A 10348-nucleotide genomic window follows, 5' to 3' on the forward strand; every position below is an offset into this window, starting at 1 on the left:
AAAGGGAAGGAAAAGTGTGAATGTGTTTGGGAGTTGGGAGTGAAGAAAAAGGATAAGATGAGAAACACAGAACTAAAAACTGAAAGCCAACTCCCACTCGTTTTGCAACATTTAGGTTATAAATCCCAATTTCAGGAGAGGAAAACAGACTTTTCCCATTTACACAGAAGTCCGTCACCTCAACAGACTTTAGCAAGCTCTTGGAATATATTCCCACAGAGACCAGGGACAGGTCCGGATTCCTACACGATCACAGTAAATTTTGAGTTTTTTTCTGTTACTATTATTAAATATTTTTTTTATTAAAAAAAAATCGGTATCACTTCCCTTTAAAACCAAAACCATTGCTCTGAATTGGGCACGTTTAGGTACACTGACAGTTTCTAGGAGGGTGAAATGCAATTACCCAATTCTCAGAAATAATTGAAAAAGCAGTCTGTTTCTGCCGGCAGCCTATGCGGGTCGTGTTTCTGGCTTCTTGTTTATGTAATGGCTTTGAGGACTCTGCCTAAAAGTCTTTATCGTGTTCCCTCCCTAGATCACAGCAAAAGTCTTTAACAGAAATCCAGAAATGTTTGTGCTTTCAGGTCACTAATTACTTAGACACTAAAAGCAGTTTTGCCTTGTAGCGTCCTACCCTCTGGTCGTTGAAAGCGCACCTGAGAGTGCTTGCCTTAGTGACCAGGTGAGACAACGGATTATCGACTTACTTCTCTAAGGAAGAAAACCGGGACTCTGGGGCAGGCTATTGTCTTGGGTTCAAGCCCTGGCCCTACCTGTCTCCCGCCCGTGCGATGCAGATGCGAAAGGCGTTGAGTGGTTCCTCGTTCTCCTTCCGTGTGTAACGGGGAATAAGCAGTGGACCCCGAAGGGCTGTTGCAAGGGTTTCATGGAAGGATGAACAGATAAGCCCAGAGCGTGACCTTTGGCACTCACGGGAGACAGTGCTCCATGTACGAACCGCATCCGTGAATGGCGTTCACGTGGGATTTCAGTCACAGCAACCAGAGGCCGCCACACCTAGCGTGAAAGGTCCCTGTCCTGACACGCTAATGGCACCTAATCCCCCACTGCTCTGAGCTCCTTGATTGCAGAGTATTTGTCTGTCGTATTTGTCTCTGAATGCCCAGAGTCTAGAGCACTGCTCAGCCCAGGGGGGGCGCTCCGGGTCCACTCACGCGTGTCATGGTGACAGAGCCCTCCTCCAGATGTCTCGTAGGGTCGCACGGCGTGTACCACTCGTGTCCTTCAGAGTCACTAAGAAGGGAGCTTGCTCTCTGTGCTCCAGACCCCTTGGCCTTTTCTTGGTCTCTTGTGATGTGTGAGGGGGAAGCCACCCACAGTGCTTCTCTGAATTGGCCCCTTGTTCTGGTTCTTTCTGCCCAGAGTCCCCTCTCCATCCTGGTGTCCTGTTGAGGAGGCCACCGTAAAGCCCTTGTTCCTCAGGGACACAGACGTGCCACCTTTGGCCCGGGACATTCCCCTTCTTCTGCTTTCGTGATGACAGAGCCCGCCCTCTCGTTGACCGGACCCTCCCTCTGCTCATCGCTTGCCCGGGGCTTTGCTGTGTGTGTTCCTGTGCAGAGATGGGAGATTTTTCTCACCATCCTTCCTTTAGTCTCCATTTCATAAGTGTCTGTCGTGCCTCTTAGCACCACTGGCAGATCACCATGTTTTGTTCCCTTTCTGTCCAGCACTTGGCCTTCCCGAGAGCCTCACCCCGGACAGCAGCTCAAGGATCGTGGGGCCGCACGTTGTTTGACTTTAAGCATCTGCATGGAAATAGGAGAGGCACAGCCTCACTGTACTGTAATTTAAGCTGCGTGATGACGAACACCATGGTTATGGGGCTGTCTTAAGAACAACTCATTTTTTTCCTTCATTTTTTTTGAAGTGCATCTTTCGGAGACTCGATTGAACAGGTTGTTATGACTTCACAGTTCCAACTCTTTCCTCTTGAAAACAGCGTGTGGAGTTTTGCCCTGAACTTTCAGCCCACTCAGTTCCGTATCTCTTCTTTACTTTAGAAATGGAGAGCGTTACGTTAACTTGTGCAAGAAGACCGTCGAGACCTTGTAACGAGCTTTTGGGCAGTTTGAGAATGGTTTTCCAGAGCTGGAAGGTGGGGGGAGAGAATCAGGGTTGATAGCAACTCAAACCCTCATTTTGTTTTTTTAAAAGTTTATTTATTTATTTATTTTGAGAGGCGGGGAGGGGCAGAGAGAGAGAGAGAGAGAGAGAGAGAGAGGGACAGGGAGAATCCTCAAGCAGGTTCTGCACTGTCAGCACAGAGCCCAATGCAGGGCTTGATCTCACGAACCATGAGGTCACGACCTGAGCCAAAATCATGACCTGAGCTTAACTGACAGAACCACCTAGGTGCCCCTCAAACCTGCATATTATTATAGCTGTTGAAGGACTACACGACCTGACCTGTCCGGTATCAGCCAGAAAGAGACAGGTCTAGGGTCCTAACTTGGAACAAATCCTGTCTGTACTTAAAAACAGAACCAAACAACAAGCTATTATTTTATTGGAGACCGTGAAGATGTAGGAGTGTTCCAGGGCAGAACGCATCATGCAAACAAAGCGACTCTAATGTTTCCTTGGCATGTGATGCGGTGGATGTGGTAGGCACTGCATGTAACTTCTCTCACTGACTCCCTGTGGAGGTTTTATTACACTCACATTTTACAAGTGGGGGTTCTGGCGCTCACAGAAGTTAGGTAACGGTAAGTGCCTGGCCAGGGCTTGAACCTGGGTCTTTCTCCAGGGTCTTAGCTCTGGTCGTTGGCCCCCTGCTGTCTTTTGAAGCAGATTTACATGTACCCAAATAACAGGAAAATGCCTCATTTGAGCTTATACATTCTTGAGCACTTAACTATTTTTACAGAAAGGACATACATTCTGACCTTGGATCTGTGTGACTGTTTTTGTATTTAGAGATAGGCTGTCAGCGCCCAGGCGTTGTGCGGAAAGTGGTCCACAGCTGGTGTTAGGAAGCCTGGGCTCCCGTTCTGGTGCCACCCCCAGTGCTCTCTTTTAGCGTTTGGAGATGTAACTACACACCTGGCAGTAGCCATGAGGATGATGATTTCTCCACAAAGACTCTGGACCAGACGCTCTGCTAGATATTGGCCAAGGGCCCTGCAGTCTGGCTTCCTCTCTGCCACGGGCCTTCAGAGCACTGGTTCTGGAGTTACATGCTTCGTTCCAGTTCGGGCTCTACCACTGATACACAGCGGGATCTTGGGCTACATATTTGGTCTCTTTATACCTTCATTTCCTCACCTGTAAAAAGGGAATAATAATTGTTGTGAGGAGTAAGTGAGGAAGTCCTTGGGAAGGGTCACATTCAGTAGGTACTCAGTAAGGGTTAGCACATCGTGTGCTAAGTAAAGGATGTTTCACTTGACAGTAGCAGAATAATTACTGTGGCATTATACTGTGAAGTGGAAAATCTCTGTCATACTTCTCTTATCTGTCACTCGTTCTGATCCACCAGAGGCCAGCAGAAATAGTAGGTGAGGAAGAAGATGGAGAGAAAGCCAACAAGGAAGCAGAACAGAAAGAAGATTTTTCAGGAGTGAATGGCCAAGTTGAAGAGGGAGGAGGTGGGGAGGCTGCAGACGCCCCCGAGGAAGTCGAGGAGGTCCCCGATCACGGCGAGGGGCAGGCGGGTCCCACTCGCAATAATGGAGGCACCGATGAAGAAAATGGCGAGGAGCTGGATCAGGTTAACACGGAGCTTCAGGACACAGTGGACGAAGAAGTAAAGTCTGAAGGAGCTGGCAATGGACAGGATGAGGTATTTCTATTGCTTTCACTCACTTGTGTTCACGCGTGAATGTGTGTGTGGTACACCTGCTCACGCACTTAGGGAATTATTCAAGCACTTGAGACTTGCATCGAAACACTTATTGTTGAGCAGGGAATGACCCAATACCATTTACTTGACTGTATTATTTCAGTCAGTTAACAAATATGTCATCCACCAGATGAATCATCCCCAGAGAATCCGTGCATCTCTTCTGTCATCCATCCATCCATCCACAAACCCATCCATCCATCCACCCTGTCAGCCATCCGTCCGTCCAACCATCCGTCCATCCATCCATCCATCCATCCATCCATCCATCCATCCACCCATCCATCCACAAACCCATCCATCCATCCACCCAGTCAGCCATCCGTCCAGCCATCCAGCCATCCAGCCATCCAGCCATCCATCCACAAACCCATCCACAAACCCATTCATCCATCCACCCAGTCAGCCATCCATCCATCCATCTGTCCATCCATCTACCCATCCCCCTGTCCGTCCATCCATCCATCCATCCATCCATCCATCCATCCATCCACTCACCCACCCATCCACCCAGCCATCCACTCACCCATCCATCCATCCATCCATCCACTCACCCACCTATCCATCCAACCACCCACCCATCCACCCAGCCAGCCACTCATCTACCCAGCCACCCACCCATCCAGTCACTCATCCACTCATCCACCCATCCACCCATCCGTTATCTCATTCTCCAAAGTTTTCAGAGGCTCCTGAGAATGTATATAACACATAAAAACAAATGCAAACAAGTTAAGACTGGGGAAGGTACAGGGCAGAAATGAACATCAAGGTTATAAAACCTAAGCATGAAAGAAAGAACATCACCTCTGTCATGGGTGACGTCTTTGTTCTCTAGGGATGTTAAAGTTTAGCTTGTTTACTCCACGTTAAATGGATTAATTGAATTAAGTGTTCCATGCACCAGGCACTTAATAATATATAGTTCCATTTATTATACAGAGAGGGTAAGGAAACATGTGGTAAGGCCTTCTTTCCCAGCCTGTGTTCACCCCACTGCCCCTGCAGGAGGATAGTCTCAAGTGCTGGCATTCTACCAGAGGATGGATGATTAAATTAGAGTCTAATAAACAGGCTAAAGTTCAATGTCCTCATATAAGAGGAAGGATGAACCCCACAGCAGGCTCACTACCCGCTTGTGCCCTTCCTTCCTGTCTGTCCTTCTTATCAGGGCCCGCCTCCCTCCAACTATAACCCCCTCTCTTTATTCCTGATGCCCCATATGATGAGTGGGCTTTTCTTGATGATTTAGTATTTTCACTCATCTGTTTTATTTCACTTGGGGGGGATAGAATTTAGTCATGGTAAAATGCAGGTCAGGTTTCAGTAACCAGGACAGAGTTAACTGGAATCTGTTGTCTGGCGTCTACAAAAAACATTGTCAACTTAATCTAAATGAAAACATTCAGTGTGTCCCCCGTTTCATCTTTCCTCAAGATGAGAGAATCCCAGTGGTTGTCAGGAAGAAACCCCCCCCATCCGCAGTTCTACAGAGTTACTAAAATTTAGCTAAAATTTGTGTCCTGTAGTTGTTTGTAGCTGACATTCAAAGAAGAATTCAATTACATGATTTCTTTTCCCTCAATAAGGAAACGAAATGAACTTCCCAAGGAACGAACACACACACACATGCGCACGCACGCATTCTCCAGGGGAAGCAGGATGGTTTGTCTGAGGGCATCCTATGGAAAGCATGATAATGTAGAGAAAGAACAGTGTCCTCGTTTATACGGCAGCTATGATAGTAGGCTTCATGAAGCTCTTCGTTGTAGTTGCCTTTGCTGAAAGTTCGTAGCGTGAAATCAAGTGTAAATCGTGTGTGGGACCTAGATAGTAAGATCCAACTCTGCACTTTTCCAGGGCTCTAGCTTTCCATTCAATGTTATAACCTATATATATTTGACAGAAATGAGTGGATAGGGGCACCTGGGTGGTTCAGTCAGTTAAGTGTCCGACTTCAGCTCAGGTCATGATCTCACAGTTTGTGGGTTCAAGCCCTGCATCGGGCTCTGTGCTGATGGCTCAGAGCCTGGAGCCTGCTTCGGATCCTGTGTCTCCCTCTCTTTCTGTCCCTCCCCCACTCACACTCTGTGTCTCTATCTCAAAAATAAACATTTAAAAAATTAAAAAAAAAAAAAAGAAATGAATGGATTACCTGTGCTTCCATTCTATAAATTTAACTTTTAAAAACAGGCCTCTTAGGGCGCCTGGGTGGCTCAGTTGGCTAAATGCCTGACTCTTGGATTTCAGCTCAGGTCATGATCTCACAGTTTGTGAGTTTGAGTCTCACATTGGGCTCCATGCTGATGGTGTGGAGCCTGCTTGGGATTCTCTCTCTCTCCCTCTCTCTCTGCCCCTCTTCTCTCTCTCTCTCTCTCTCTCTCTCTCTCTCTCCTCTCAAAATAAGTAAGTAAACATTAAAAAAAATAGGACTTTTATAAGAACTGGGCCTCGGTCAAGATCAAGTTTCCATAATTTGAAGTACAGGTGTTCTGGTATGTATTGACATTGAATCTAAATTTGTGGAATTACAAATGAACAAGTACCTGATATGTGATGAGTTAGGGATTTTAAGAACTATGCAAATGCCAAAGCAAAGCAATTCCCCACAAAGAGATTTAATCCTTTTTGACTCATCTCTCTTATAATGGCAGTTACGTGTTGTTTCCTTCTCCCCAAAGTGCTAGTTCAGGTACGTTTTAAGCATATCGAATATATGCATAACAAGGTGTATATGAATTATAAATTACATATTAAAAATTAACTTTTTCAAAAGGATTCTTTACTTCTGCGATGACTAAAGATTCAGTTTGTTGTGTAACATTTCGTTCCACCTAAGAGTTCTTAGGTGCACTGTGTGTTGTGATTGTAGGAAGACATCGCGAAGCACATGTCAAATACACAACAATCAGCTGACATGTTTTTTATTTATTTAAGTTTATTTATTTATTTTGAGAGAGACAGAGACAGCGCAAGTGGGGGAGGGGCAGAGAGAGAGGGAGGGAGAGAGAGAGAGAGAGAGAGAGAAAGAATCCCAAGCAGGCTACAAACTGCCAGCACTGAGCCCCATGTGGGGCTGGAACCCACGAACCATGAGGCCATGACCTGAGCTGAAACCAAGAGTCAGATGCTTAGCCGACTGAACCACCCAGGCACCCTCCAGCTGACGTTTTTATTGAGCTTGTGTTGTATTCATAGTGCTACTTGAGACACTTCATGACATAGTAATGTGAGATAAGAGACAGTCCCGGCAATTTTTTTTTCTTTTTTAGAGCATGTATCATGGCTGTAGGGGAAGGGGCCTGGAGTTCTTCCTACTCTCCCACACTGGTGGCCCCTGTGGGGGCTGTCGAGCCTCCGGGAGTCCATAGAGCAGAGTTGGAAAACCAACGGACTCTATTCTCATCCCCTCAGATTTCAGTCTAGTGGGAGAAAGACTGTACACGAGGCAGTATTGTTAATACCGTAAAAGAAGTCCCAGTGGCACAGATGCCATTGCTGTTGAAGGCACACCGTCCCTGTACTTGATTTCCTCTCCTGCTCTTGTCTTACCTGGTACCATATTCACGAGGAATTTGTGAGCTCTAGTAGGAAACTAACAGAAGAGCATCTGGGGTGGGGCTGGGTTAATGTGCCACGAGGGCAGTATTGCAATTGGACTTCTCTCCTTTTCTCTGAAAATGTTAAAATGAAGAGTATAAACATGCTGTTGAAAAGAACTTAAAGTGAAATCAAGAAAAAAAAATTGAGAAAAATAAAGCCTGCAGCACAAGAAATGAGTCTGTGCTTTTAAAGCACATTGGGAAGGGCTTTTGTGCAAGTAAGGTATTGAGAGGGATGTGTCCACTGGGTACTGACCAACTGAAAAACAAAAGGAACCTGAGGACTATTTTTTGTTGAATGTTTATATGATTGCATGAAATACTGAGTAATTTTTTTCCTTTAAAATTTTTTTTTAACATTTATTTATTTTTGAGAGACCGAGGCAGAGCATGAGCAAGGTTGGGGGGAGAGAGAGAGAGAGAGAGAGAGAGCGATACAGAATCTGAAGCAGGCTCCAGGTTCTGAGCTGTTTGTTAGCACAGAGCCCAATGCGGGGCTCGAACTCACAAACTGCAAGACCATGACCTGAGCTGAAGTCGGACGCTCAACCGACTGAGCCACCTAGGCGCCCCCTGAGTAATTTTCTTTTTCCTTGTGAACTTTATGACGTTTGTAACTAAAGAGCTGATAAATATCTTTGTTTTGATCTCTTTTCTTCCAGGCTGACTTAGACCCTCAAAGACCACCAAGACCAGAAGTAAAAATCACCAGTCCGCAAGAAAATGAGAACAATGAACAAAACAAGGACTATGCCGTCGTAGCATAGATCATTTCTAAAAAGAGAGTGCATTATCAGAAAAAATGAAGGGTTCTAATACTTGAATGATAAGTATGTAGTTATTGCGGGACATAATGTGGCAACATGGTTGACTGCTACCTGCTGAATTTTAAGATTAGAGGCTTAATGGAAAGATTAGATGATTTTGAGTAGCTACTAAAGGACAGTGGCTTCTTTTCATGGGATGTGTTTTTAAAAGTCATTTAGAAAAATTAAGAGGGATAGAGGGGCATTTGCACTGGATGACAATTGGCCACTTGTCTTTGTAAGCAATGAAAAAGAATAGGACCACACTTCTTGTATACTTTTCCATAAATTTAGAAGTGAGGTTATTAGATGGGAGCTTATTCTAAAGCACTTATCCAGGAAGGCATAGAATTTTAAAGAAATGATAATAGGAAAACCTGTACTATTTTTTTAAAGCAATAAACTCTTTAATAACCACCAATTTTAGTGTAGTTTTAGGCAGTAGATCGAAATGTTTCAGTGACTTGTTGACATTCCTTCCTTCTTCCTCCTTGTCCCTGATCCCATCTCACATGAATTAAAAAGGCTATAACCCAGTTATGTCACCAAGCTTGGTTGGATGGTTTAAAAATTCTGATTATGTTAGAAGACTCAATATTGGCTAAAGATTGAATTCTCTCCAAATAGTTATTTTTACAAAAAAAAAAAAAAAGCCAACAAACAAACAAAAACCCCCCACAAAGCCAAACAAACAAAAACGCCCAAGAAAGCGTAACAGGAAAAAAGGAGGCGGCTATATGGGGAGTTTGTCACTGCTTGATCTGACTTGCTTTTTGGATTAGGATTTCTATTTCTTATTATTTCTATTAGGATTAGCTTTGTCATATTTTTGCCCCAGGGGGTATTAGCAAGTGTCTATTTTAATGGCGAGTTATATTTAGACTTTCAAGCAGATTCCTCCCTATATAATTAGAAGCCATGTGATAGAAATTGTTGAAAAATGTTTAAATTGTCATCATGAAACCAGTTCCTTATTAGAATTTTGTGGGCTAATTAAATCAACTTGCAATGACCTTGCTGGGTATATATGGGGAGAAAGACAATTGTATTAGTTTTCTTAATTTTTAGGAGATGGCACAGATCTTCCTTAAATACAGAAATAATACATTTTTCTCACGTGAAAGACTATTTTCATTAGTTATGTAGATGTTATATATTTGAAATGTAAACTTCTGGTGCTTTCATAGGATTCATTATTAATCTTAGGTTTAAAAGATTTTCTTCCTCTCCAGATTTCCTAACCAATCATTTAGAATAAAAGTAGTTGTATCAAGCACTTAAGAATACTATAGAAAATGAATGTATTTTTCCTAGAAGCTATTTTAATATTTTCTACAAATAGGAAGCATAAGCAGAGACTGTAATGTAACAGTATTGGAAAGAGAGAGTGATATAAGGGCATATTAATCTGGGAAGATGAATTGTAAATGGGGGTTCTGTATTTCTGGTATAAAATGTAGATTGCACTTTTTACTCGTAGGCTTGTTTTTTTTCAAGTGGGATGATACAAAGCGTGATATACTACAAGCAACACTTCCCTGTGTTGCTAGGGAAGTAGACCAGCCTGTTTTTTAATGTTAAATTCCCATGCTACTCCTGGGCCTGGGGTTAATGATTTTAAATAGTTTATAGAAGTCAGGTATTGAATACAAGAAATTATAACTGGTTATCAAGGTGATTCTTTCACTTTTTCTTTTTCTCTTTTCCTTCTTTAATAGAAATATCTTTTTTTCCTTCCTCATGTTCTTTTCTTCATTATACTATAAAGCTTAGGTTTTCAGGAAGTTTTTTTTTTTTTTTCAATATAGGAAATTTATTGTCAAATTGGTTTCTGTACAACACCCAGTGCTCATCCCAAAAGGTGCCCTCCTCAATACCCATCACCCACCCTCCCCTCCCTCCCACCCCCCTGTCAACCCTCAGTTTGTTCTCAGTTTTTAAGAGTCTCTTATGCTTTGGCTCTCTCCTACTCTAACCTTTTTTTTTTTTTTCCATCCCCTCCCCCATGGGTTTCTGTTAAGTTTCTCAGGATCCACATAAGAGTGAAAACATATGGTATCTGTCTTTCTCTG

The 10348-nt window shown here is 43.6% G+C and overlaps 1 protein-coding gene across 1 annotated transcript in view; it reads left to right on the forward strand.

Annotated features, from left to right (window-relative positions):
• Positions 1 to 9742, forward strand: part of DCDC2 (doublecortin domain containing 2) — a 162632-nt gene extending 152890 nt beyond the window's left edge. The window contains exons 10-11 of the mRNA XM_042937776.1: positions 3506 to 3808; positions 8133 to 9742. Coding sequence (XP_042793710.1) covers positions 3506 to 3808; positions 8133 to 8237 — 408 coding nt within the window. The 3' untranslated portion in view covers positions 8238 to 9742. The remainder of the gene's footprint in view (positions 1 to 3505; positions 3809 to 8132) is intronic.
• The last annotated feature ends 606 nt before the right edge of the window (positions 9743 to 10348 follow it).

The sequence above is a fragment of the Panthera leo genome, chromosome B2 (assembly GCF_018350215.1).
Source record: "Panthera leo isolate Ple1 chromosome B2, P.leo_Ple1_pat1.1, whole genome shotgun sequence".
Taxonomy (NCBI): Eukaryota; Metazoa; Chordata; class Mammalia; order Carnivora; family Felidae; genus Panthera; species Panthera leo.